The sequence below is a fragment of the Malaya genurostris genome, chromosome 3 (assembly GCF_030247185.1).
Source record: "Malaya genurostris strain Urasoe2022 chromosome 3, Malgen_1.1, whole genome shotgun sequence".
NCBI lineage: Eukaryota > Metazoa > Arthropoda > Insecta > Diptera > Culicidae > Malaya > Malaya genurostris.
The window spans coordinates 9,894,047-9,920,061 of NC_080572.1; the positions used below are offsets into that span (position 1 = coordinate 9,894,047).

General features: G+C 36.6%; 2 protein-coding genes across 7 annotated transcripts in view; one reads left to right on the forward strand and one right to left on the reverse strand.

The window, feature by feature from the left end:
• The window catches only part of LOC131434991 (uncharacterized), a 53,887-nt gene extending 34,243 nt beyond the window's left edge, over positions 1 to 19,644 (forward strand). For all 5 annotated transcript variants that reach the window (XM_058602396.1, XM_058602399.1, XM_058602398.1 and 2 more), the window contains exons 3-8: positions 3,114 to 3,975; positions 14,000 to 14,087; positions 14,225 to 14,310; positions 15,887 to 15,994; positions 18,541 to 18,600; positions 18,701 to 19,644. In XM_058602396.1, the coding sequence (XP_058458379.1) occupies positions 3,871 to 3,975; positions 14,000 to 14,087; positions 14,225 to 14,310; positions 15,887 to 15,994; positions 18,541 to 18,600; positions 18,701 to 18,787 (534 nt within the window). In that variant the 5' untranslated portion in view covers positions 3,114 to 3,870 and the 3' untranslated portion in view covers positions 18,788 to 19,644. The remainder of the gene's footprint in view (positions 1 to 3,113; positions 3,976 to 13,999; positions 14,088 to 14,224; positions 14,311 to 15,886; positions 15,995 to 18,540; positions 18,601 to 18,700) is intronic.
• Positions 19,645 to 24,376: 4,732 nt separating this feature from the next.
• Positions 24,377 to 25,657, reverse strand: LOC131438365 (uncharacterized). Of its 2 annotated transcripts, XM_058608363.1 has the most exons (4): positions 25,595 to 25,657; positions 25,250 to 25,530; positions 24,952 to 25,116; positions 24,377 to 24,810 (listed from the first exon to the last, which is right to left on the reverse strand). In XM_058608363.1, exons 2-4 carry the CDS (start codon positions 25,466 to 25,468, stop codon positions 24,547 to 24,549), a joined length of 648 nt encoding a protein of 215 aa, XP_058464346.1. In that variant the 5' UTR covers positions 25,469 to 25,530; positions 25,595 to 25,657; the 3' UTR covers positions 24,377 to 24,546. The 2 variants fall into 2 exon arrangements, with proteins under 2 accessions (XP_058464346.1, XP_058464347.1); XM_058608364.1 differs by lacking the exon at positions 25,595 to 25,657 and having other exon boundaries at positions 24,379 to 24,810; positions 24,964 to 25,116; positions 25,250 to 25,578.
• Positions 25,658 to 26,015: the final 358 nt, after the last annotated feature.

Genomic DNA, 26,015 nt, shown 5'->3' on the forward strand with positions numbered 1-26,015 from the left:
TGAAACTTCTTAATCATTTCATAAAGACAATTGAAGTTTCAATTTAATAATTGACCCTTTTGAGTCTTAGTTCTGACTCCTACTGCGTCCATTAGTTCATCCAATAGCAAAATTATATTAAAAATGATGTGCTGATAAAAAAAAAACTCCAAGTGGGTTATGAAATCAACCACAAAATGTATAAAAATTTCAGCTTATTTTAAAATTTGTAGCAGTTCATCGTTCATATGCTTTATTAAACTCAAATTGATGTGACTATATTAGTATTATATTATGATAAGAATTCTATGTAAAAGTGATGCTACGGCGAAGAACAACTTATGTAAATTGCCTTAAGAAATAAACGTATTTATGGAAAAACAATTCTAAGAAATCAATTCCAACCTTCATCAGTGGCCACTTTTGTTTGACACCAATATAAAAAAGAAAAAATTATATTCACTGCTGTTTCAACTCGCTATGTATTTAGTGAAATGTACAGAGCTGGCAAAAAGAAAACCGCGTTGTACGAGACCCAACAGTGCAAATCGATTTGACCATTTCATGAAACACTATCGAATCATCGAATTATATACAGTCACTCGCTCTAGTTCTTGACTGCCGTAACCGAACTGCATATGTGTGATACTCGCAACGTTCATATATTACTACCATTCATATATGAACCACATACCAGTAAGTTCTCGCTTTGTAGCTTTCTAGGTTGTACCCGAAGTATGATCGTGTATGTATTATGCAAAGGTTGATACTCATTTCCTTCTTTTCGTTACTTTGATTTCTAAGCCCTGCGCTTGAATTGCATCATAAACTACTAGAACAAAGCACCATGCGTTTCCGTTTTAAGAGAACTTTATGGGAACGCATGGTCGACTACTACTAGAAACTGCTAAGATAAAGCACCATGCGTTTCCTTTTCTCAGAATATGATGGGAACGCATGGTCGACTGTTGTTGATTTTTTAGAAAAAATTAAATATTTTGGTTGTCCACATTTTTAAAAAATATGAAAACATACCATTTTAACATGTCCAAAAATTCTTTATTTATCACTAAAAAATCCAGGGTGGTGCAAAAATTGGAAGAGGGAAAAAATATGTTTCAAAATTTTCTAGTATTTTTTAATAAAAGAAATACATCCTCAAAAATTTTGAAAAAAATTGTGAAGCATCCCCATAATGCCTTAAACATGCCTGATTTTTTTCAAATTTTTCGGAGAAGCAGTTTCTTCAAAAATCAAATAAAATAAAAATCAATAGAACCACCCTAGCTCCGTCAATATGGCAGTTAAAGGGTTGAAACTTTGAGAAAATTGTTTCCAGTCTATGACCTTTCGAATGTGGTATAACAATATGAATTCCCTTTGGGGGCAGATTTCACATGGTTATCCTGCTATAGCCTTTGTCGGCAAAAACAAATTTAACGAGCCGTTGTCAAGTAAATTTTTTGACCTGGGATTTGCCCGAAGTCAGCCTTAACATAGGTTTCATCGTCCATCAGAAGACACCCGTCGAACTTGGTCAGCACCTGATCATATAGTTTCCGAGCACGAATTTTGACCACACTATTCTGTTTTATTGTCCGATTTGGTTGTTTGCTAGCTCGATACGACTTGATTCCTTCCCGAAGTCGAGTTCTCCACACGGTACTATGGACAGCACCGAATTTCCTGGCGAAATCACGGTCCGGCAGATTAGGATTCCTCTTAATCGTCTTCAAAATCTTACCACGCAGTTTCCGGTCGACAGTTCCACTCCGGCGATTGGCTTGGGGCTTCCGAATCGTCGTCAATGTTTCCTTATACCGTTTGATAACGCGCCATACGGTATTTCTTTGCAATTTCAGCTGTTGAGCTAGCCTAGAAGCAGACCACAATGGATTTTCCAAATAACTGTGCACAATTTTTTCCCTTCTTTCGGCTTCCATGTTGATTGTGTACAAAGTACAGTCGATTTGCGGAATGTCAAAAATCATACGTGAAGCTGACAAAATTCCCGACACGTGGGCGCCAAGAGCTTCCAAATCCGTCCACCAGGAGCGCCACAATATGAGCAAAAGTTTGTTCCAATTCTAAATGAAGCAAGCTTTATCAGCATTTAATGCTTCCACCAGGATTGTGTGCTCAAGCAACAGCTGCTTCCCTGAGCCAGAAAGTGAATCAAATTATGAGAGAAACGTTTTTTTATTCATTCAAATTTCAATCTCAACTCAAAAACAATTGCATTTTATTTCACATATTTTTTTCAAAATCAGTAGTTTTAAGATAAAATGATATTTTCCATGTACGAACAAATTATAGGATATCAATAAGACCATCATTTACACCCAATATTTATCTATGTTCGATTGTTTTCTACGTCAAAATGTGACTGGTTATTTTCGCACCATTCATTTTGAGGTTTTCGACTTTGAGGTTGGTGTACGCCAAGCCAGATTGCGCCCGTAGGAGTGGAGATATGTACCTTAATCCAAATGCGTTTTGTAACTGAACGTTGTAGTTTTCAAATATTATGTAACATTCCAAATTAATATATTATTTCCCGCACTATTTTTTGCTCAATACCAAAAGTTGTATGATTGTTATTCATGAACAAACAATTTTTGAAGTTCAACTGTTAAAGGATTTTATGTGCCGAAAAGTTAGAAACAGCATCTCTCTACATTTGCTAAATATTTTTTCCATAAATATAATTGCTGCAAGGCGAGAAATTACTTCACTTCCTGTCATCTTACCGCTTTAGTGGCAAGACATTTGATATCGAAACGCGTACAAATCCCTTGAATTCAAGATAAAAACAAATTCGTGCCAATCGTCATCATATGCAGGATGAAATTCAATAAAATAATCAAGCTAATACGTGGCAATCCTACTCGCAGCGTTCTTATCTCACAAAATCGCACAAGAAAATGTTTCAAAGCGTTATATTCTTTTCACCAATTTGCCAACAACTTGCAAAAGTTTTAAATTCATTATCTATATTCCTCACTGCGTATAGTTCCATAATTCGATCAATTATTTTAATTTGTTTCCAACGATAGAGCGGTTTGCCCGCAACAACTGTCGGCTGTCTTTCTCTAGAGATTTTCTTCTAACCATTTATTTATTTTTCCTTGTAGTTCGCTCACTTCCGAAGTCAAAAGTTTCTCACGACTCTAGAGGCAAACACATTTCAACTATAGTCAGCATCACCGGAAACCGGGAAACGAAATGGAGAAACACTAGAACGACGGACAAAACAGGCGTTCGTTTAGCATTCTGCCACAGGATCGGCTGAAAACGTTGGAAACTTAGAATGAGTCAAGAATCAGCGATGAGAAACCGAGGCAGGAAGACCGAAGAAGCTGAACCGGGTGCTTCAAAGAAGGATGTACCACGAAATGTCGACATGAATCAAGTTATCCTCTTCTCCACTGACGGTCGGTATCTCCGCAGGAGTATCTGAGCCTGATGGTGATACGTGCCGTCCTAAAGTGAGAAAATTGTATTACCGTCGGAAAAAAAAATTATTTTTGTCCCAGCAGTTGGTGGGTGGTGAAATAGTGTTCAATCATCCCAAGCACAGGACAACGACGAGAACATCCAAGAGTTGATACAGTTGAAAAAGAAAACATTACATTTTCTAGTGAAATTGGTTGCTCATCAGAATATAAGTGAAGGAAAAAATTCTCCGGAAAAGAACAACCACTTTGTCATAAAACTATAAGATAACTGTCATGTAAAGAGTTGAGTCATTAGGGAAACAACAATAATAAGTTCTTCCATCATCTAACTCTTGAAAACCCGTTAATTGCTGCAGCACTTTCGAATCCTTCCGTAACAAGAGTAGAGAAGCAGTGAACGAGTAAACGGACCATTAAAAACCTCTCACCAGCCATGAAGTCCGCCATCCTATACCCCTATGGACCACTACGTGCAAATGGATGCTGCCGAATGCTGCATGCGAAGCATTTAGCGTTGACTAGTGCAATTTACACATTGGTAAGTAGCACTACAAAACACTTTTAATCGCACCATTTTTCACGTCGCGTCCAATGTCCCACAACTGGCCCAGTCAGTGGTTCGCAGCAGAAGAGTGATAATTTCTAAACTATGTTGATGATCCCAGCTTTGTGTCTCCCAGACTGGAACCGTTATTCCAACAAGTTGATCAAGAATGGACATATGTTAAAACAAAAGCATAGTCGTTTTTTTTTCACCGATGGACTAGTTTGGTATTGGATTTGACAATACGCTTCGTACATTATATAGTGTTTGTTTTGCAAGCTGCTAATGAGGATAATTATGTTTTCCTAGCTGTACAAGTACAGCCCTTTTGTGTATAGAATTTCACATGAAACGAACTAAAACTATGCGACATGGTTGACGACCGTGCTATAAATTATCACGAACTTGTGATCCTGTGTAAGAGAATGAAATTTCACTCCACATCCTTTTTTACCAAAATCTAATTTCAATTGAAATTGACATTGTTGTATGTCACAGACTGCTACTGATGTTTTTTTTATCAAATTGATAGTTCCGATAGTAATTAGTTTATCGATCCATTTTTCTATCCTCAAATGAAATGTGCTCGAAAATAAAAAGATTCTTGATGCCATTGGATTTTTCAAAAGCATTGTTGAAAAATTTATGGTTGGAGATTATGTGCATTGAAGGATCACAATCTAAATGTGTTTTTATTATCTGGTCACATATATTTTATTCAAGCATTTTTAATCAGAAACCACAGCTTAGTTTCATCCTGATGGCAATATATTAAGCCCAGATAAAAATTCTAAAAGCACGGTAGTGTTCTGCATCGATTTAGAGAGGGGCAAATCAGATGGTACCAAGTCCGAACTACAAAGCGCGTAAGACAAAGTTTTTCTTCCACTGTTATTCATAGTTTGAGCGTTGTGCTAGTTTTACCTTTTATTATATATATATATATATATATATATATATATATATATATATATATATATATATATATATATATATATATATATATATATATATATATATATATATATATATATATATATATATATATATATATATATATATATAAATATGTATAGAATTCGCTCAAACTTTAGAAAAATTTTCCAAGGCCCGGAGGTCCGAGTATCATATACCAATCGATTCAGCTCGACGAACTGAGCAAACGTCCGCGTGTGTGTATGTGTGTGTGTGTCTGTATGTGTGTGTCTGTATGTGTGTGCCTGTATGTGTGTTGTCAACAAAGAGCTCGAAATCTCAGAGATGGCTGGACCGATTTCGATCAAACTAGTTGCAAATGAAAGGTCTCCCCGTCACACAGTGGTCCAAAATTGGAAAAAGACGGTCAAAAATCTGAACTGACTTTCACTGATTTTTAAGAGCTAACGTGTCTTCGAAGAAGTTTTACAAGATTATATTACGCTTCTTTTGAAAGTGGCACCTTAATTTTTATTAAGAAAGTAGTACCAATTTCGAAAAAAAAAATTTTTTTTTCGCAAAAAAAATTTTTATTCTCTTATTTTGAAGAAAAAAATATTTAAAATATTTTTGCTGAAGATATAAATAATGTAAAAGCAATGTTTTTCGAGATATATTCACTTTATTTTAAAAACAGTTTTTTGGTTTTATCTACGTAGAATCTACCTCTATTACCTAAGTATCTACTACAAAGTGCGCATGAATACGCATAAACAAGCTCATGCTTGCACGCGCAGCTTAAGCAAATTGTTGTGATTTTTATTTTGTTTACTTTTTGACAATTAACAATATTAGAAAAAATCTAAGCGGAACTCGATGCTTTTTTTTTGTAGACCTTTTCAAAATTAGTTTTAAATATTGAAAATCTGAAAAATTATCAAACGTTCAACACATATTAAAAATCCTGTTTTAATCCACCTAGTGGTGTAATGATGCCTTTCTCATATCAATCATACTATCATACCTATATAATACTGTGGTATTCTTCATTCTTAAAAGAATAATCGAAATAGATTTGTTTGACCATCTACTGATAAAAACTATCAATTGGAAAAGATTTGAAAACTTTTTACGGTTTTTCGCTCTTTTCAGTGATGGTATAAAATTTTTAACACACTTTACCCTATATTTCCGGATCCGGAAGTCGGATCCGGATGAAAATCAGGAATTTCGTATGGAACCACAGGACCTTTCATTTATACCTAAGTTTGTGAAAATCGGTCGCGCCATCTATGAGAAAAGTTAGAACACATATTTTCATTTTTTTGCACATTTTACCCCATAAAGTTAGTGTAAAAAATGTTACATACACACATACGCACATACACACACACACACACATACACACACAGACATTTTGCGTACTCGACAAACTGAGTCGAATGGTATATGACACTCGGCCCTCCGGGCCTCGGTTCAAAAGTCGGTTTTCACAGTGATTGCATATCCTTTCTATATGAGAAAGGCAAAAAGGCGAAAAAAAAATTTTTCTTCGATTCTTAAAAGAATAACCGAAATCGGTTTGTTTTACCGTCTACTGATAAAAACCATCAAATTGGAAAAGATTTGAGGTCGATTTAGAAAAATTTTTAAGGTTTTTCCCCATTTTCAGTGATGGTGTACAATTATTAACACACTTTACCCTATATTTTCGGATCCGGAAGTCGGATCCGCATGAAATTCAGAAATAACGCATCGGACCACAAGACCTTTCATTTGAACCTAAGTTTGTGAAAATCGGTTGCGCCATCTATGAGAAAAGTTAAAACACATATTTTCTTTTTTTTGCATATTTTACACAAGACCTTTCATTTGAATCTAAGTTTGTGAAAATCGGTTCAGCCATCTCCGAGAAAAGTTAGTGCAAAAAAACGTTACATACACACATACGCACATACACACACACACATACACACACACAGACATTTTGCGTACTCGACGAACTGAGTCGAATGGTATATGACACTCGGCCCTCCGGGCCTCGGTTCAAAAGTCGGTTTTCACAGTGATTGCATAACCTTTCTATATGAGAAAGGCAAAAATGGGAAATGTTTTCCAACCAAAATATGAAAAAGTATTGTAAAAGTACAAACTTTTACGAAGAGATTTCATTTTAAACGTGTGAATAAATTGAGTTATCGCGAAGCAACATGTTTTTTAAGACGATATGTTGATCGTGCAACGCTCACTTAGAGATGTGCGAAGCAGCTCATACCGGTGAGCAACTCCGAACCGATCAGCTCACTAAAGGGAATTGATTCAATGTGTCAGCTCATCAGCTCATTTAGATTGAACTGAAGGTTTGTTTTGAGTGCCGTTTTTTGCGCCGTTTTTCTTACTCCGTTTTTCTTTCATATGCACGATCGAAATCATTGATGCACAAAGAACAATGCTATGCGAACTAACTTGTCTGCGAATTATTATTATGTCATATTTGAGAATATCTCCTGACATCCCTGAATGTACCTTAACCTACTGAGTGAGAGGTAAGATTTCTTATTTACAGTGGCTTATTCAATCTATCAAAGAAGGATAGATACACATTTGGAAGAACAAACAAAAGCTCATGTACACATTTCTTCTCATTTATAACTCGCTCTTCAAGAGCCGAAGATCCATTCAGCTCGTATCTTTTTTTCACCTTACCAGCAGGGATGCCAGGTCAGACTTAGATTTCGTACGGCAATAACTATCCAACAAGCCATAGATTGTTAAAATCCGTCCATTTTTAAGGGAGATATTGATATTTTTGTGTAAGCCTTATTCCAGTAGTAGGAGTTCTGAGCGTTGTACCCGATCAAATGCACATAATAAAATTATAACAAAATTATTTTAACAGTTGTTATTTTTATCTAAATGTGATATGTTGAATTATCTGTACAGTATATTGGTCGGTTTATATTAACGCACAATATCAATATTATAACACAGTCTGTAACAATTACTTTCAACGTATACTATTAAAGTCATATATTTATTATTCCATCGATGAGGGCAACCCGCCGGATCGAAGACTCAAGAGTGTTTCCTGAGGACCCACATAGACAAGCCCTTGGCATCGTAAACCTTAATGGATTATGCCTTAATAAATATAACTTTGAAAAAAAAAATATTTTTTATAGTTTATCGTCTTGACATCTCACATGGAAAGATGAGATAAAACGCACCTTGAGATAAACAAACATAATCGCTTTTTTCTTAAATACGACAAAATTTTTCAAAATATTGACGCAAATTTCTGAATACTGAGGTTATGTTAGGAAACAGCTGATTCCACAAAAAATTTCTTGAAACATGTATATGCTACTTACAGTTTTGTTCCAATATAGATCAGATATTTGAATTACAATTAGTTACTCTACACTTATGCCAACTGATCAAAATTATATGAATTTCTAGAAGAGCAACACTCCGCCATTATATCCTAAGATTTGAGTATGAATTATCGAATTAAAGAATAATCGTGAATAATTCTTACATTTAACAATCGCACTCGCTTAAAAAATGTTCACCTATCTCTAATATAAAAACAACATATTTTAGTGATGAATTTATGTGTATCGTTCGATTTGTTTATTGCATTATTATAGTGCAATTGGTAGTCTTTTTACAATTTTCGGAACCCGGGACCGGTTAGAGCGAAGCAAATTTATTTGTTCATTAACATAAATTGATCTATTACACCCAAACCTCCATTTACGTTATAATCGGGGGTTAGTAAATCGAATAATGACATAAACAAGTTTACGTTATTTGGAATTTTCAATGTAAAAAAAGTTTTTCTTATGTAAACGTGATATTGGGTATGTATAATATAATGAATAATTTTGGAACGAAAATCATCAGTATTTGCAAGAAAAGGATGTTCTAAATAGCTTCAAAATCAAAGATGGCAGCTTGAAATATTGGAATTGCTCTTAATATACCATGAAAACAGTTCCGAAAATTGCACATATTGTATGGGGTTTTAAGGAATACCAATAAACCGGAAGTCGCTATCTTGTATTCCAAATCGTCATCTTGGATCTCAGAACCACCTAAAACATCATTTTCCTACATCTACTCATCAGTCCCGTTCCGAAAATACCTATACTGTAAGGGTTTTCAAGGAATACCAGTAAACCGGAAGTCGCCATCGTAGATTTCAGAACCTCTTTAAACCCCGTTTAACGACATCTTCTCATCAATTCTGTTCCAATATTGTAAGGGTTTTTATGAAATTTCAATGAACCGGAAGTCGTTATCTTGGATTTCAGAACCACTTCTAACATCATTTTCCGACATCTACTCTTCAAACTCTTTCCAAAAATACTTATATTGTAGTAGTTTCCATAGAATATAAATGAGGCGCAAATCCTTTTCCTTGTATGCAAAAATCGTATTCGTAAATAAAGTTTACGTTATTTGGAATTGGCTTCGTAAAAAATGTTAACGTTATTTGGGATTCACTTCGTAGGAAGGTTACGTAAAAAGAGGTAACTTAAAAAAAGTTTTCGTAAACGGAGGTTTGGGTGTAATCCAAAACAATAAGACCAATATTGCAAATTTCACGTTCGTCACTATAGAACAATTTTGTAGTCATCACTGTGAGCCTTGAATTTGAGAATTAACTGGAAACTTGCAAACTTTTGGTTGGTGGCTATTTTCACAGATTTCACAAATCCGTTATTCCGTAACCGGAAATCGAGGCCGTATAACATCCAGTAGCTAATAATCATGGTCTATGAAACAGTTCATATTTCGTACTAGTCGATTTAGTCAACTCCATAAAAATCATGTGCACATACTTGTCTCATTCACTCGATTCATATATCGAATGTTAGGTTGGTTTTCGTAGTGACTGCATTGCTTTTTTGTATAAGAAAGATAGTCCTAATCTAAAACAAAATGACCAAACTAATCCCATATGAATCTAATGTGTATTGTATTCAAAATAATTTCCGTTTGTTTCGGCTGATTTAAAGCCATATAAAATTTTCACTAAGTCATACAGAATATATTTTTATACATAGGCAAACATAATTTCTATGTACATCACATCTATATAACACGCACAACAATTGGATTTAGAAAATTGATCGAATCGATAAAATATGCACTAACATGGTATCAGTGGCATGTTATCAACCATGTAAGAAAAAATGACAATTACATTTCATTTAATCTCTTCCGTCGCTAAAAGATCCTCCTTTAGTTTTGAACTGCCACTTTTATATTTAGTAGAGTATATTTCATTATTATCGTAAGGGATAATGTATAATTACTTTCACTGCTGCGAGTACAAAGAAAAACAAAATTTAGAATGAATACCTATTTTCCTTTATCAATTAAATCATTCAGTTCCAGGAATAGCCTTTGAGAAATATTCAGCACTCAATTTAAACAAAGTAGCTATTTTAGTCAATCTGCGATCATACTTTATCACTTATGCCACACAGTTTAAAACAGACAAACAAACTTTCAATCTGTAGCGTATTGCCATTCAAACATTTCAGGTTTACACACCCCACGCAAAAAAACCCGCTTACATGATCAGTCACTGATAAAAAAGAAGCGACGCAAGAAGTGTGCGACGATGGAAACTATCTACATACAACTTTATTATTAAACACCGCTTATCATGTATTGGTGATATTTCCATCCACTCATAGGTAACCTTCACAGTCTCGCGTACTCGAAGTGTGAGTTGGCAATCGCAATCTTCCCGGTTGAAATTTGGTTCTGATTGCCGGATGCTTTTTTTTATTTCAAGCAAAATCGCCTAAAAGTATGCAATTGTATGGCACATAAAAATTTATTTTTAGAATTGCACGGTGAAATCTTACGCACCATAAAATTGGTTATAATAGTTGAAAAACCTACAGAATTCATAACAAATTTGGATATAATATTGATATTACCATATTAAGTTTTGTTACGATTTAGTTGTCATCTAAGCCAATTTTAGATATAATTTTTGTTATTTTAACAGCTAACCAGCCTAATATAAAACTAATTTTGTTGTGAGAAATAAATATCCCAATTTGTTATAAACTTGTTTCGACCTTCTGATCGGGTATGAAAAAGCAATGCTTGTGAGCGACGTGAAACACGATTTTTTATACTGTAACTTACAATTGTTTCTAAGTACCAAAAAGACTGTGTACAGCATCTTTTTTCATGACATTTTGCCTCGAATAGATTTTAACATGGTTTATTTTTGGCAACATATTCATTCGAATATGACATGTAAACCAGATGATGGCAGCATTTTCAAGTTGAAAGCAGTGTTGCTAATAGAGCGAGAACCCAGTGCATGCAGCACATTCTCGAGCGAGTGCAAGGCGTATTGTAGCTTACTCGCACTATTTCACGCACGCTTATGAGTCACTCACAAAAAGGTGCATTTTAAACACGTTTTCCCACGTGTTTTCTTTTGAATACGATGAGTGAGAGTCAGCAGGAGTAAACACTTACTGCGAGTGGGTTAGTGCCGCGAGTCAGCTCGCTCTGTTTCAAAATTATGTCTGATCGCTCGCCGAACGTCAGAAATGTTGGCTACAATAGTACTTGGTAGGACGCTCTATTCTTGCCAACGTGCTGGTTTGAAAGCTTGTTTGTGTTCTCTCTAGCCGAGTACTGTGTTTCTGTTACCTCTGTGTATGAAATTCAAGTTAAGTATGGATATTTTTGAAACTGCTGCATCAGGGCTTGCAAATTGAAGCAACGAATATTAACAAAAGAGTTTCACCATCTGTGCTATTCACACACATTTGTATGTCAGGTAGAATTCACAGCGCAACCCAAGCAAGGAAAGCTGCTTCGTTCGTTCATTAGTTCATGAATATGCCCGCTATCTGAGACCTATGCTTCACGAGGTTAGCATTTGATGAATGGTTCTCATATTAAAGATGCCTATGAAGAAACTAGATTCATAACTTTTAGTACCGATGAATATTAATTTAAAGAACATTGCTTTTAGTGTTTCTAGGATATATACACAGTGTAAACTGCCAAGAAACAAATTGATCGTTTTGAAAATGGGCTCAAATGCAAAATTTCTGCCATGAAATGTTTAAAGTATATTTGAAATGTGATCAAATTTGGTCTTGGAATGCGAACATTATGTTAAAAATGATTTTGTAAATCTACACTTTAAAAATAAACCGTAAACATTGCCTATATGACTTTGCTTCGCGTCTTGTAGCACGCCGTGAAGCAAGGTCTTCTTTCTCGTACAATACTAACGAGAGCGAACCCTTCATTTCATTACATTGTCATGGATTGCTCAGTTCATGTTAAACTGAGACTGAGAGTACAGCCAATTTACTTGGCAAGGGGAATTGGTCTGCTCAGTAGCATATACTCTCACGCATCCAGTTTTCCTCTAATATAGGTCTCTCATTCCGCTATGTCAAGCAAAGTGTTCACAGCAGATGTTTTTTGTTGCTTCGTTCGTTTGAGGATTCACAATACAGGCCCTGTGGAACATGCTTTGTTATTGTTTTTTTTATTGTCATTATATTTGCTTCTAATCACAGCATGATCGAGCTTGATCAGATTGCATATTAATCCTCCGCGCATAGAAAAATCGGTATAAGAGTACTAGCGGGAGCAAAATTGTGAGTGGGAGTAAGAGTGCGAGTATTTACGAGGAACAGCGAAAGAATGAGCGGTGGAATATGCACGATAGGAGTGCTCGGTGTTTCATCGTCACTCACAGAAGAGCACTGCGACAACAAAATAAAGCATGGAAATAACCATGGGGAGCATACTCACACGGGAGTTTTAGATGTATTGATGGCACACGAGTGAGAATTATCTGAACAGTATGAGCGAGCTTAGCAACACTGGTTGAAAGTTATTCCATAATTATATTTATTCAAACTATTGAAAGAAATAAATACTGGAAGAACATAACACCCATATACCATTTGAATCAGTTCGTCGAGATCAGCAAATGCGTGTGTGACAAATAATTTCACTCAATTTTCTCGGAGATGACTCGAACGTTTTCTACAAACTCAGATTAATATGAAAAGTCGTATGCTTCCGAACAAGGTTCCTGAATTACATTTGGATCCGACATCTGGTTCCTGAACTATATGTGAAACGAAATTAAAATAATGTAACTCATTTTTCTCGTAGACGAACCATATAAGATTCAAGTGAAAGGTCTTAAGTTCCTATAATACATCTTGCTTTTTAGTCAGAATCCAACTTTTCGATTCCAAAAATTTTATTCGCACTACGATTTCTCAAAGATGCCTACACTGATTTTCAAACATTTTGAATGAAATGTAAACAATACAGCTCCTCAGCTGAATTCATTTGACTTCGGCTACACCGATTTTCGAATTCCGGTTACAGTATTGAATTATTTCTCACAGCTCAATCGTTTTCTCAAATCAGGTCAAATCGAATTTCAAAAACAAAAATTCAAATTAAAGGATCCCATACAAAATTAATGAATTTATCCAATTCTGAATTTCGATTCTGGAATTACAGGTGATGAGTTCTTAAAATTCAAACCAATTAAGAAAATGACAGTTGGACTCAAAACTATTGCAATTTATTCGTCATATTAATTTTTGGTCATACGAATCTTTGTGGGTTATGCTGGTTGCTGAATACCGGCTCTGGAAGTACCGTAAATAATGGCAAAAAAACTCTAAAGTGGAACTTACTTCAACATCTCATGGAATGTTCAATCGATTGTCACACGCTTAGAATAAATTTCGTTCCGATTTACGATTGAAATCTCAAATTGCCGCTTAGAACGACGGTCATTAAAACAATGTCACGAGTACTAAAACACCGATGAATATTCATGCAAAAAACACATGCGGATTGATAAAAAAAAGGTATTATTTATTATCTTCAGACGAAGAAACCATCAGTTTGGGTATCGTAAGGCAACATCGTGTTCGATTGTTACTGACACAGCTGAAGAAATTGACGTGAACCACTGAGCTGTTTTCCAGTTTGGGTATCCCATTTGTCGTCGTGAAAACACCTATTCTGTGCCTCATTTTTCATTGTACGTTCGCTTTTTCCATTTCAGAACATCTCCATTCTGGTGGTGCTGCTCTACTCGTGGCGAATCAGTGTCAACGTAAAAAAGTATAGCGATTTGGAGGACGTCTACTACGGTTTGTATGATTCTGGTTTGCCTGCAGCCATTTTTCCTGTATTGTAGGTTTGCGCGTGTTCACTAGAACTAATTTCTATCTCTTCTTTTTTTTTTACAAACGCTCGTGCAACTACTGTTGATACTTTTACACCCCAGGTGTCCAAATTGCATACTTTGCTATCATCGGAACCCAGTGCTCGATGATCCTGCTCAGCGTAGTTCTGCTGTTCGGAATCTACAAGGTATGAACAGTTCTAAACGCACCGACGAGCATGAATTATGAATGCTATATAAAACGAATTTACTGTTGCTGTGTACGAAATTCAACCTTTGTCAATTTCAATTACGACCCGCAGCCATTCATTTGCAAACTAGTTAACCCCCCACGGAACGACCGAAATTAGCTCTGCGCCTAATTCGTATTACTGTTTTTGAATTAGTTGATTTTAACAACAAAATTTCCAAAATAACTATAAAATTAGTTAAAATTTAGAGTTTACTGTGCTGAAAAAACTCTTATTATTAGAGAATGTGTTTAGTTGGCGAATATTCTGGACACAAACCAGCAATATTTCAATCCAACACGAAATTCTCATTGACAACTAATTTCGTTATTAAAATCAGAAACTTTGATTCTATTTATCTATCACCGTCATTACTGAAGGACAGCAGTGTCAAAGCAAAACAATCAATTAAAAAGCTAAAAGGGACAGTCTTGTTGAAACTGCTCGCAAATTGTTTAGATGTTTTTCGAATGTGTTACGATATATCCCTATATAAATTTCTAAACCGATATGTAAAAATGACGTAAACTGTTAGTGGAAAGTGTATTTATTCAGAATTTGTGCGTAGTTGAAGCGATTGTGGGTAATAATGTTTTTACGGGGAACAGTGAAGTGAGTTTCGAATGTTGCACTCTAATTGTATATGTCAAATGATGTTTTTTGTATCTTCTCATTCCGGGCTACGCCGTCCGGTGTGCTACTTGTAATCGGTTTTTGTTTTCCGAGTGCTCAAAGTTTTCAGTGAGAGAGTCGATTTCGCGAAGTCGAATGAAGAAAACAGCGATTTAGAAGTAAAATTTTTCAAAAAGAAGTTTATGTTTCGCTTATGTCTTTTTCTCCAATACAACATCGCATCGTATTATACCTGCAAATATAGAAAAGATAACCGCGACTGAAATTTTTGTCGGTAGTAGTGTGCCATCTAGTGGCTAGTAGTCATTACGGTGTTAACGAGCGCCATATAGCTGCTAATTGCAGAAACCAATTCAACCATTTATGTTGGTTGAAAACAACGTTTTATTTCTCTAATTCAACTAAAAAATTAGTTGAATGGATATGAAGCGTGCCTTAGCTAAGAAATGACAGCACGTTTAATTGGTGAATTCAACTAAAAAAAATAGCCATTTCAACAAATATTTTATTATTATTAAGAGAATTAGAATCAAAAAATCTAAATTAGCAAAAGTAAGATTTTTTTAGTTGTCTCAAAAAATAACTAACTAAAATCAGAAAATCAACTAATTTTTTCGCCAAAATGCTAATTTCAGTCTTTCCGTGCCGGAACAAAAGTGTCGGTCAAAAAATTAAACAATCGGACCAGGAAACTTTTGACAACTTTATCAGTTTATTTTTCATTTCGTTTTCATTCTCCCCAGTGGGAAGCAGAAAGGGGTTGCTAACTTTAATTGAATTATTCAAGCCTACCTATTTGTGCCGTGCGAGCAAAATACGATCTAAATCTTTTAATTTTCAATTAAAGACAATGCTTATATTTCGCTCTATTTCCTTGCGCTCATGGTACCGATAACTACAGGAAAATATCGGTCTGGTCGTTCCGTGGATAATCGGATTCATTACCTTCATGGCGCTGGAAGCCGTGGCGATGGTGTACTCCAACGTTTTACGGGATCACGTAAACCGGGTAAGTGGCTACGGCAGGTGACGAGATAAAGGTTAGAGGAATTAATTTGGGTTGTTAGAGATCGCTTCGTGCAAGTCAGCAATATTGCACAACACAGTAGGGGAGACCGGGGCGAAACTGGCCACTCGTAATAATTTGAACAGTAAATGTCACATTCTATCAGCTGAACCCTCTTTATGTGGGCCCGAGCATTAGCTACAATGGGCTTATGTTCATTTGACATGCCGTTCACTCAGTTGAGTCTAAGTAGTCAGTGAATGCGAAAGTGTCGATTTTTTCGTCAAAAGTAAAATTTTCAAGTTCAAGAGACAAATCATATTTGATGAGCGATTAATGATAGAATAATTTTTGTTTGTGTTATAACTTGGCAAAATCGAAACAAAGCGGTGGGGCGAAAATGGCTACTTTTTGGTGGGGCGGAAACGAGTACTAGGCTCGATCCAAATCGAAAATTTATTGTTGTTTCTTACAAAACAACTGACTGATTTCATGAAGCTCAACACTAGTTTCGAGTATAGAATCGATAAACGCTTAAAGCACATTCAGCATCAGCCGCACAAAAGTTGAGTGAATATTCCGAATCATCGAATGATTTGGACAAAATCTACCTTTACTGAGCCAAATTACTTAATAATTAGTTCTACAAAACAACTCCCTGAGCCAGACAGTGAATCAAATTATGAATTTAATATTTCTTTATTCATTTAAATTTCTTGTATATTCTAGAAAAACAATTGCATTTTACTTTACATATTTTTTTCTCATCAATTTTCATATTTCTTTTTCAAAATCAGTAGTTTTAAGATGAAACTATATTTTCTATGTACGAAAAAGTTGTTATAAATCAAGGCCATCAAGGCCATCATTTACACACAATATTTGGTTATGTTCGATTGTTTTCTACGTCAAAATGTGACTGGCTATTTTCGCCGCACTTGTTTTCATATTTTTGATAATGAGATTGGTGAGCCAGATTGCACCCGTATAAGTTGGGATATGTACCTAAAATCAAATGCGTTTTATAACTGAACGTTGTAGCTTTCGAACAATATATTTCTGAGTAAAACTAAAATTTCTGGTTTTAGAGCAACTAACCCCCCCCCCCCCCCCCCCCCAAAGAAAATTTTTCAACAGTATGTTCCATGAACAAACTGTGTACTTTTTATGTGAAAGTGCAAATAACCTAACCTTTCTTTCAAAGTTTTGCACCTAACTCACCTTTTGAAACCCCCTCCCTCCCTTGAATCCCACCCCCTTTTGACCCCTCCCTTGAACTTTCCCTTGAATCCTCCCTCTTTCAATCTGTAAATCTGATGTCTTAAGTGCCGGTGCAGTTAGTTTTCACTAAAATGCGAAGCATTTCTCCAGAAAAGCGCAAAGAGATCGTGTACAAATGGCTCACTATTTCCAACACTGAGTCAGTTGGAGAAAATGAAAAGTGTACACGAACTTCTATAGCACTATCTTCCATATATACTGGAATGTTGTACTTAATGTTCTCGTGCTCCACATAGTGCACATTGTTATTTTTTTTCTATGCACACGTTTAATGCACACGTTTAATGTCAATGCGTTTAATGCGTTTTTTAAATGCACACGTTTAATGTCAAAATGCATTTGCTCCTTAGGCAAACCTTCAAGTTCTCGTATCGAAAGTCGAATTTTGCACTGTCTGAAGTCAACTATAATTGTATTCTTTCGTGTCGGCGGTAGCTTTTGTTCGTTTGGTTCACTCATTTCGAGGTCGTTCTATTGTTCACTACACAATACTGTACTTGGTTTCTTCTGTCCCGAACGTAAGCGATTTTGTTTTATCGACTGACTTGGATGAGATGTGAAACCGAACTGAGGTGAAAAATCGTAGTTTTGACTTTAAACAACCATCAAAAGTTCAAAAATTTAAAAAAAAGGAAAAAAACTTTGGGACCTAGAAAAACATCTACTACAACTATTCTGCATTTGTTGACTTCTGAATAGTTACAGTGGACTTCGCAAATCATGATTTATAAGAAGTGTCCTCAAAAATACTCCTTCACCGCCTTATTTCTCTTTACTTTTCACTATGCAAAATATTTGAATTTCTTTTGGAACGATAGCTCTAATAATCGCATGAATAGTATTATTTTGCATCCATTCCGACGTTTTTGACCGGTTTTTCCGGTGCTTCAGGAACTGGTAAAGTTAACTGGCTCCTCCCGAAACGAAGTCCTGGGTACGGACCTGGTTAAAGACATGCATGAAATGATATATCTATCGAGACGTAACTTTTAATGCTTTTTCCTAAGTGTGTTCGTTTGAAATTGTTAGAATGGGTGATAAGAGCCAGCAGACTATTTGAGAATTTTTCACACCAAATTTCGCAGTGATATGACTTTCTTGATCCGGAAAACAGGGCTGTTAACTAAACTCTACTCTGATTGCATTGCCGAATAATCTAGGAAATAATGTGATAGATTGGTATACTTACCGCAATTCTGATTATAATAGCAACTTGTTTTCCTAATTATAATTCCACTATTTTTTTCCTATCTCCATGGCACCCGCAGCAGTTCGACTCGTTATGCAAAGCGGAGGTAGCTTTCTTCATATCACGAGCATTCATCAACGTGAGTATTCCAGCTGGGAAGGACCCGTTCCCTGTCACTCGTTGCTGAATTTTATGCGTCTGTTCGATGTAATTAAAACAACATCAATCCCACCCCGCAGGCACTGGCAATGTGGGCCGTCACCCGTTTCTATAATCTACTGCGGGCAGGAGTAACCTGGAAGGGACCGGAGGTGATCGAACTATGACACAACTCGAACGACACGGAGAAAACGCTGGCGTCTCTCCGTGACGAAACTCACCTGATTGTGCGGATCCGAGCCGGCAGTGGTACCAGTAGAGGCGGAATCAGTAGAGGTCGGAACGATGATGACGGCAACGGCAACGACGACGATGTTGATGATGTTGGCAATGGGGGGCAAGGTAGAAGCGAGGACGATACTGATGACAATATGATTGATGCTTCGGGTAGCGTAGGCAGCCGGGGGAGACGGGGCCCTAAAACTGGCTACCCGAAGCAGTTCTCACACGACGGCGACTCGGATGATCATGAAAAGAGTGCCGGAAGTGGGAGCGAAGAAGACGATTCACTCCTGGTCGCATATGACAGCAACTCTGTAGCATCCGTTTGACAATATCGAAAGTTGGTACGGATCGCGGCAAAATTACAGCGGCAGGCGGACAGTTCCGTGTTGTTGTTCTTGATTATATTTTGTATTGAGGTTTATGCGCAGATTTTTATATTTTTCTAGACTACGATGTGTGTGTAGGAACGACATATTGTTATACTTTGGCGGAAAAATGAGTTTCCTGTACAAATTGCTTCCAACGTGAAAAGAACGAGCGGATGAAGAGAGTGCGAAAATGCGGCTTTGGATGTGACAGGGAACGAACAAAAAAGGAACCGTATTTATTTTTAGATATTTTCCTGGCTTTGTATTTGGCGAGCCACGATGGCTACCGTTAAACCAAGACTATAGCTATGAAAAAACGTTGTATCTTGTATACATATTACATACATATAGTAGTAAGAAAAACAAACCGAAAAAGGAGAAAAAATATATAATGAATGTGCTACCATGGACAAATACCTACACAATCCAAACGAAGTATACATTACTTATGCCGAAAATATAACGCCAATAAATTACTCTCCAAATGCTTTGTTTTCTGTATACCACCCTTATTCTGAATTACAATGGATATTTTCGACTATCCATCGTGTTCGTAGTAGTAAAACGGATCCAGTCGCCGTAAGTAGTAATCAACTCGTGGACAACTTGACAGCTCGGCGAGAGGGACCTACTATGGTCTCAGCCAGTCTTAACGAAAGACGCGTCAAAAAAACTTTACAGCTCCCATACATCGAGAATATAAGTAAAGGTTTTAGTTCTCTGGTTTCACAATGGCATCGTAAATAGAATAACATTTGGAAGTAACGTATCTGTTTTTCGACAATCTGCGGTTTAAATTTTTATATTTAAATAAGTAAAATTTATTTTGCTAGCATTTCTTGACATTTATAAAACAGCTTTCCTCACGTTTCGCCTTCGGCTCATCAGTGCTTAAAGCAGTTCAAATTGAACTACCATCTCCGCCTAACAGTTCAATTTGAACCGCTAAGCAGACGCAAAGTTTACACTATTTATGTAACGACTTTTTGAATATTGCACCGAGACGCAATATCCTTTCTGATGGCTAGAACGATTAGCGGTTCAAATTGAACTGTTAGGCGGAGATGGCAGTTCAATTTGAACTGCTTTAAGCACTGATGAGCCGAAGGCGAAACGTGAAGAAAGCTGAAATAAAATATGTGCTTTTGTATGTATGTATGTATGTATGTATGTATGTATGTATGTATGTGTGAAGCCACCATCAGTTCAAGGCATTGGCAGTGTATGCGGGTAGACTTACAGTAGATCCGAATTAGATTATCAAATAGCTTTCATATAATTGCTGTTAAGAAGGCCAAAATGGGTTTTGAGGACCTGGCGCCTTCCAACAAGAACATCCGGGCATATAATAAAGAATTTCTCTATACCAGCTTAAACCCGCCTGATGGTTTGTTTGATAGAAGGGTGCGTCTTACTCATTTCAAACCTTCAGGGAGGGGACGTGTGTAGCGTGATGGGATAGTCGATGCCTTTCACGCAGCCCGCCTGGGTTCGATTCCCAACCCCGCACATAGGGTCAGAAAGATTTTCTGGTCCGAAGAGGCGAATGACCTAAGATGTTAATGCCTCTATAATTGAAACAAAAAAAAACCTTCAGGGAAAAATACAAAGCTTCCCCCGCGTGACTCAGGTTGGCAATCCACTCCATCATCCAGTCATTCACTTGTACGGTACCCTGATGCACTCCCTGTTCCTCCCCGTTGTCGATATACTTGAGCATAATACAATATAATATAATATAATATAAATTAATATAAAAAATATAGAATACAATACAATATAATATAATATAATAATGATTTGGTTCGTAAAATGAGATTACGTTATTTGGGATTTGGTTCGTGATAAGAGTTACATAAAAAGAGGTAACTTAAAAAAATGAACGTAAACGGAGGTTTGGGTGTATAGTTTACAAACTGGTTATATCTCTGACATGTGTTTTTTCATACACAGTTCAATAACGTTTTTGCCTTTCTCATATAAAAAGGCTATGCAATCGCTGTGAAAACCGACTTTACAACCGTGGCCCGGAGGGCGGAGTGTCATATACCATTCGACTCAGTTCGTCGAGATCACAAAGTGTCTCTGTGTGTATGTTCATTTTCACATCACGTCTTATGGCCCCACACAATATTTCTAAATTTCATTTGGATCCGACTTCTGGTTCCGTAATTACAGAGTGATATGCACCGAAAAACGAAAAAAAAAATCACACACGTTTCTCAGAGATTGCCGAACCGATTTTCACAAACTTAGATTCAAATAAAAGGTCATATAGCCTCATACAATTTTTCTGAATTTCATTTGGATCCGATTTCCGGCTCCGAAATATGTGAAAATTTTTGAAAAAATGCGCCATCAATTTTCCCGAAAATTTCCTCACCGATTTTCACAAACTAAGAAGCAAATAAAAGGTCTTAACATTCTTTAAAAAGTCCCCGAAAAGTTGATCTAGATCCGACTACCGGTTCCGGTATTACAACGCGATTAGTGAAAATTTTTGATTTCATGAGTATTTTTTCACAAGCGATGGCTAAACGAGATGCACATTTCTATAAATCTTACTGCCAAATTCATCTAGTTGGCAGATCTTGATTTTCACGAATCATGATTCAAATTAAAGCTCTCATTGTCTTTAAATATACTGTGCGATTCCATCCTGATCCGACTTCCGGTTCCGAAATTGTAGGGCGATGAATGTCAAAACATTTATATTCAAAATGACAAATGAAAAATTTACTAGTGATAGAAGTGATCTATATCATTCGACACAGTTTATGGAGTTGAGCAATGTATGCAAAAAACAACGATGTATGTTGAGCAACGATGCAAAAAACAGCAAGAATTTCCAAGATTTGGATTAAAATCAATTCAATTTGTAGGCTATGTTAGTTACTTACTAAACGAACCGGGTTGGCGGCTCAATGCATAGGACGCTGGTCTTACAAGCCAGTTGTCGCATGTTCGAGCCCCCGACCTGGAAGGATTCTTAGTGTCAGTAGGATCCATAGTACTAGCCATGCAATGATTCTGTACTCTATGAATCGGCTGCGAAGTCTGTTGAAACAGAAAGGCCAAATTCCTCAAAAGGAATGTAATGCCAGGACTTTGCTTTTTACTAAACGAACCGACTTTGACTATACTGGTTCCAAGTTCCCGGTTCCAGAAGTACCAAAGTAGTGGTCAAATAGTTTAAAACGAGACTCACTCAATTTTCTCAGCGATGATTTGATCGATTTCCACAAACAGGCTCAAACAAAAGTTTCTATAGTCTCGTTGCTGTTTACGGTCTGAGGACAGAGGGTCACGTGTTGAGTTTGGACATTACATGGATTCCAATGAACAATGAAAAAATATTCAACTTTCACAAAGATTGAATGTCTGTGTGTTTGGCAGCCTTGTCGAGCCAATTTTATTTCTCTCTCCTTTTTCAGAATGCTATCAGGAAACCAAAGCGAAAAAAATGGCGGATGCATTGAAACTGACTATGTTTCACAGAAAAATACAAGACTTTTTTTTATCGCGATAACATATATGTTTTTATGTACTAATCGCATCTAAACTAAATTATCTAGACTTTGACACGGTAGATTTATGATACAAGCCTTCAAAGCCGAGATATTCGATTAACAAGTAGAGGTATGCATTTCCGAGCGTTCCCATTTTCAGCAGTTCTTCAGTCAGAAAAAAATACAACACGACCGCTAAACTCAATGAATCATTCTGAAAATTTCACAGAATGTTCTCAACTAAATTTCGAAGACATTGTCAGGTGGGTTTTCTATATTCTGCACCGTTTCCAAGAAAATTTAATTTGAAACGGGAAAATAGCAAAAAACCTACCACTTTACGGTACTGTCCTCACCCCCTAATTTCATCGTGGACCGACTTCCGGTTCCAGATCCATAGGGTAAAATGTGTTTAATCATTAAGTGCGACGATGCAAAATAAAGAAAAGTTCTTATTACTTGACGTAACTGTTTACAAATTAGAAAGGTTATGTTAGTCCATACCCAAAAAATATTTCTTATTTTACTCAAAATTGAAAAAAAATTTCTTCACAAAATCATCTAGTGATATTTTTGAAAATATAAGTAATATGAGGAATGCATCATTACACCACTAGGTAGATTAGAGAAAGTTTTTCGTATTTCGATTATAGTAATTTTAGTTCTCTTTCACCATTTGAATCAGAAATACAATTCGAAAGGTCTTACCCATCGTATTAAGCTTGCTTTGAGCTTTTTTATGCTAATCGAGGAGCGAAAACAAATTGACTGTCGTTACACGTTTGAAAGAAAAAAACGAACTGCATTTAAGTACAATTTTCCTACACCATAAGGAGTATCTTAACAACTTCTGATGACAAATTTCTATAACCGAGATGTTGAGCATTCCTTATTCATTGAATGACAATAAGTCGATTTGGAAGCATTCGTCAAGTTATGTCAAAGTTTCGGTTCACTTTTTCAACGATAGCTTCAAGTATTCATTCGAGCAAGTTTCTCCAGCAACTATGCACTTCAATTGATTGCTTAGCATGCTTCTGCAAACAACCGGTGACCTATGGTCGATTGATAACTTTTCGTTTGCAGTCAAAAGCATAACCATCATCGTCTACTGCAAACCAACTGTATCTCGCACCATCTTCAAAGTAAACATCTTCCAACATTTCCTCTCGAACAGTTCAAAGCGAATCTTTTGTGTTCGGTTTTCCACCATCTCAGCCCGAGCGTACGCCAATCGATTTCACCCATTTTCAATCCCCAACAACAGATGAATCTCAATTGCGGAAACCGTCTTCAAAGAGTTTGCGTTTTACAATACTAGACATGCTTAGTGGCTTTGCTGTCTCGCGCACCATTCGTACCCGACAATACTTTGTCTGTTCAACAATCGACTGATAAACGACGGAAACGTTATCAATCAGCCTTGAGGGAAACTTTCTCCATAAACTTGATGCCAAAATTGGTTCCGTGTTCAGAAAGACGATTGGAGACTATGCCATGGATTTTGTAGAGCAAAGTTTTGATTCATTCCACGGAACAACTAGTCTGCTTGGTCAGAAGAACACTATAGCTCATTGTTATTTTAATGAACTGAGCAGCAGAGCGAAGTAACACTAGCATGTGTAATCGACAAAGAAGAAAAATCGTCGTTTCCATACAAGCAAATTTCATGTATTCAGAAGATAAATTACATTTCACATGTGCATAATATTGCCACAATCAATTTACCACAACTTGACCGAACGGCGACCGGAAAATCGTTGTGTTCGGTATGAACTTGAACTGAAAGGTAAGCACAAAAATGCACGTTTGGTGCCTCCAATGTCATGTTTCGCTCCACATTCGGTCGGCACTGGCTATGGAACCCGCCGTGGCAAATCTTGCTCCTATCATTATGAGCAAGTTAAACGCAATAAACGCCAACATCGACAAAGCTCGCCAAATTGATCTGTCTACCATTCCGGAAGATTGTGTTACAGGTTTGCGTAAACCCAAACGAAGTGCCGTGCCGACTACGTAATAGTTCAACTCCAGAACTAAAACAACCGTATGTATGAGGAAATATGGAAGTAGGTAGTTACTCTTGGCCTGAAATTACGAACATTAGTGGTATTCGAAGTTGTTTAAAAGAGTTTACAATTCAATACTTTTCATTGGTATGTGAACAATTTAAACGTCACACTGCACAACTGTAAACTTATGAATAAACACACTATTCGTAGTACACACCAAGTGCTTTACCTTCAATATCCCAACAATTGCCAACACGTTGGATAGTACTGTCATCAGTTTCGATAGCAAATAGAGACATCTGCTAATTGCACCAGATCCACTGTTTCCGGTTCCGTTTACTCTGTCTCGTCTCAACTTGACTATTGCGTAAATTGTGAAACACTATATGAATAAAATGCACAGAAACCAAACGTCAACCACCCGGTTTAATTGAGAAGTTATACAAAAGCAATAATTACGTTAGTATCTATTGTATCTGAGCCAGTACCGTTACCAGTATCGTAAACCAACTTACCGCTTCGACCACGTTGATCAGCACGGCGTACCACTTAATGAAAAGGGCGTTTTGCCATGAACTGTTTAATCGTGCCTCGAACTGGCGCAGGAAGCTGTCCACGCCATCGACCAGCCCAGCTGCACTGGCTAGAGGTAATTGGGGCTGATTTAACGGTTCATGTAGCAGAGTAGGCACGTTTTGACGGCCGGAGCACACCGATCGATAACAGGTGACCATTTTTCTGCTGCCGTTTTCTTCCGATCGACTTTATCAGTCTAATTAAGAAGAGAATATAGTGCCTGATTCAAGAGAAACAAGAGAAACTCAGATCAAAATTCGATATGACAAAAATGTAATCATAACTGCTTTTATTTCCGGCTTACTGCGATTAACGTTGATTACAAACGAGGTTGGATAAGACTGAAGTAAGACTGACGGTGACAGACGGTGTCGATACAGCTTTTCGTTTGGAAGAAACATTTTTTGTCATGCCGTTTTTCATTGAAATGCAACATTCTGACGGTGTTTCATTGCGATTTCTGCTCGAAAGTGCAAAACCAGAGCAATCCACGCCACCAGTGTTTTTCAATGGAAAACGCCATCAGTGTAATTTCAAACCAGTAAACGATTTGTCAAATATTATAAATATAATTATAAAGTAAAGGGAATTGATGAGACCTGTTTTTTATCCACTCAGAGTGTAATGATGCCTCTCTCATATCACACAAGATAACAGAAATGTTTGTTTGGTAGCAACTAACATAACCCGCGAATTGATACTGTT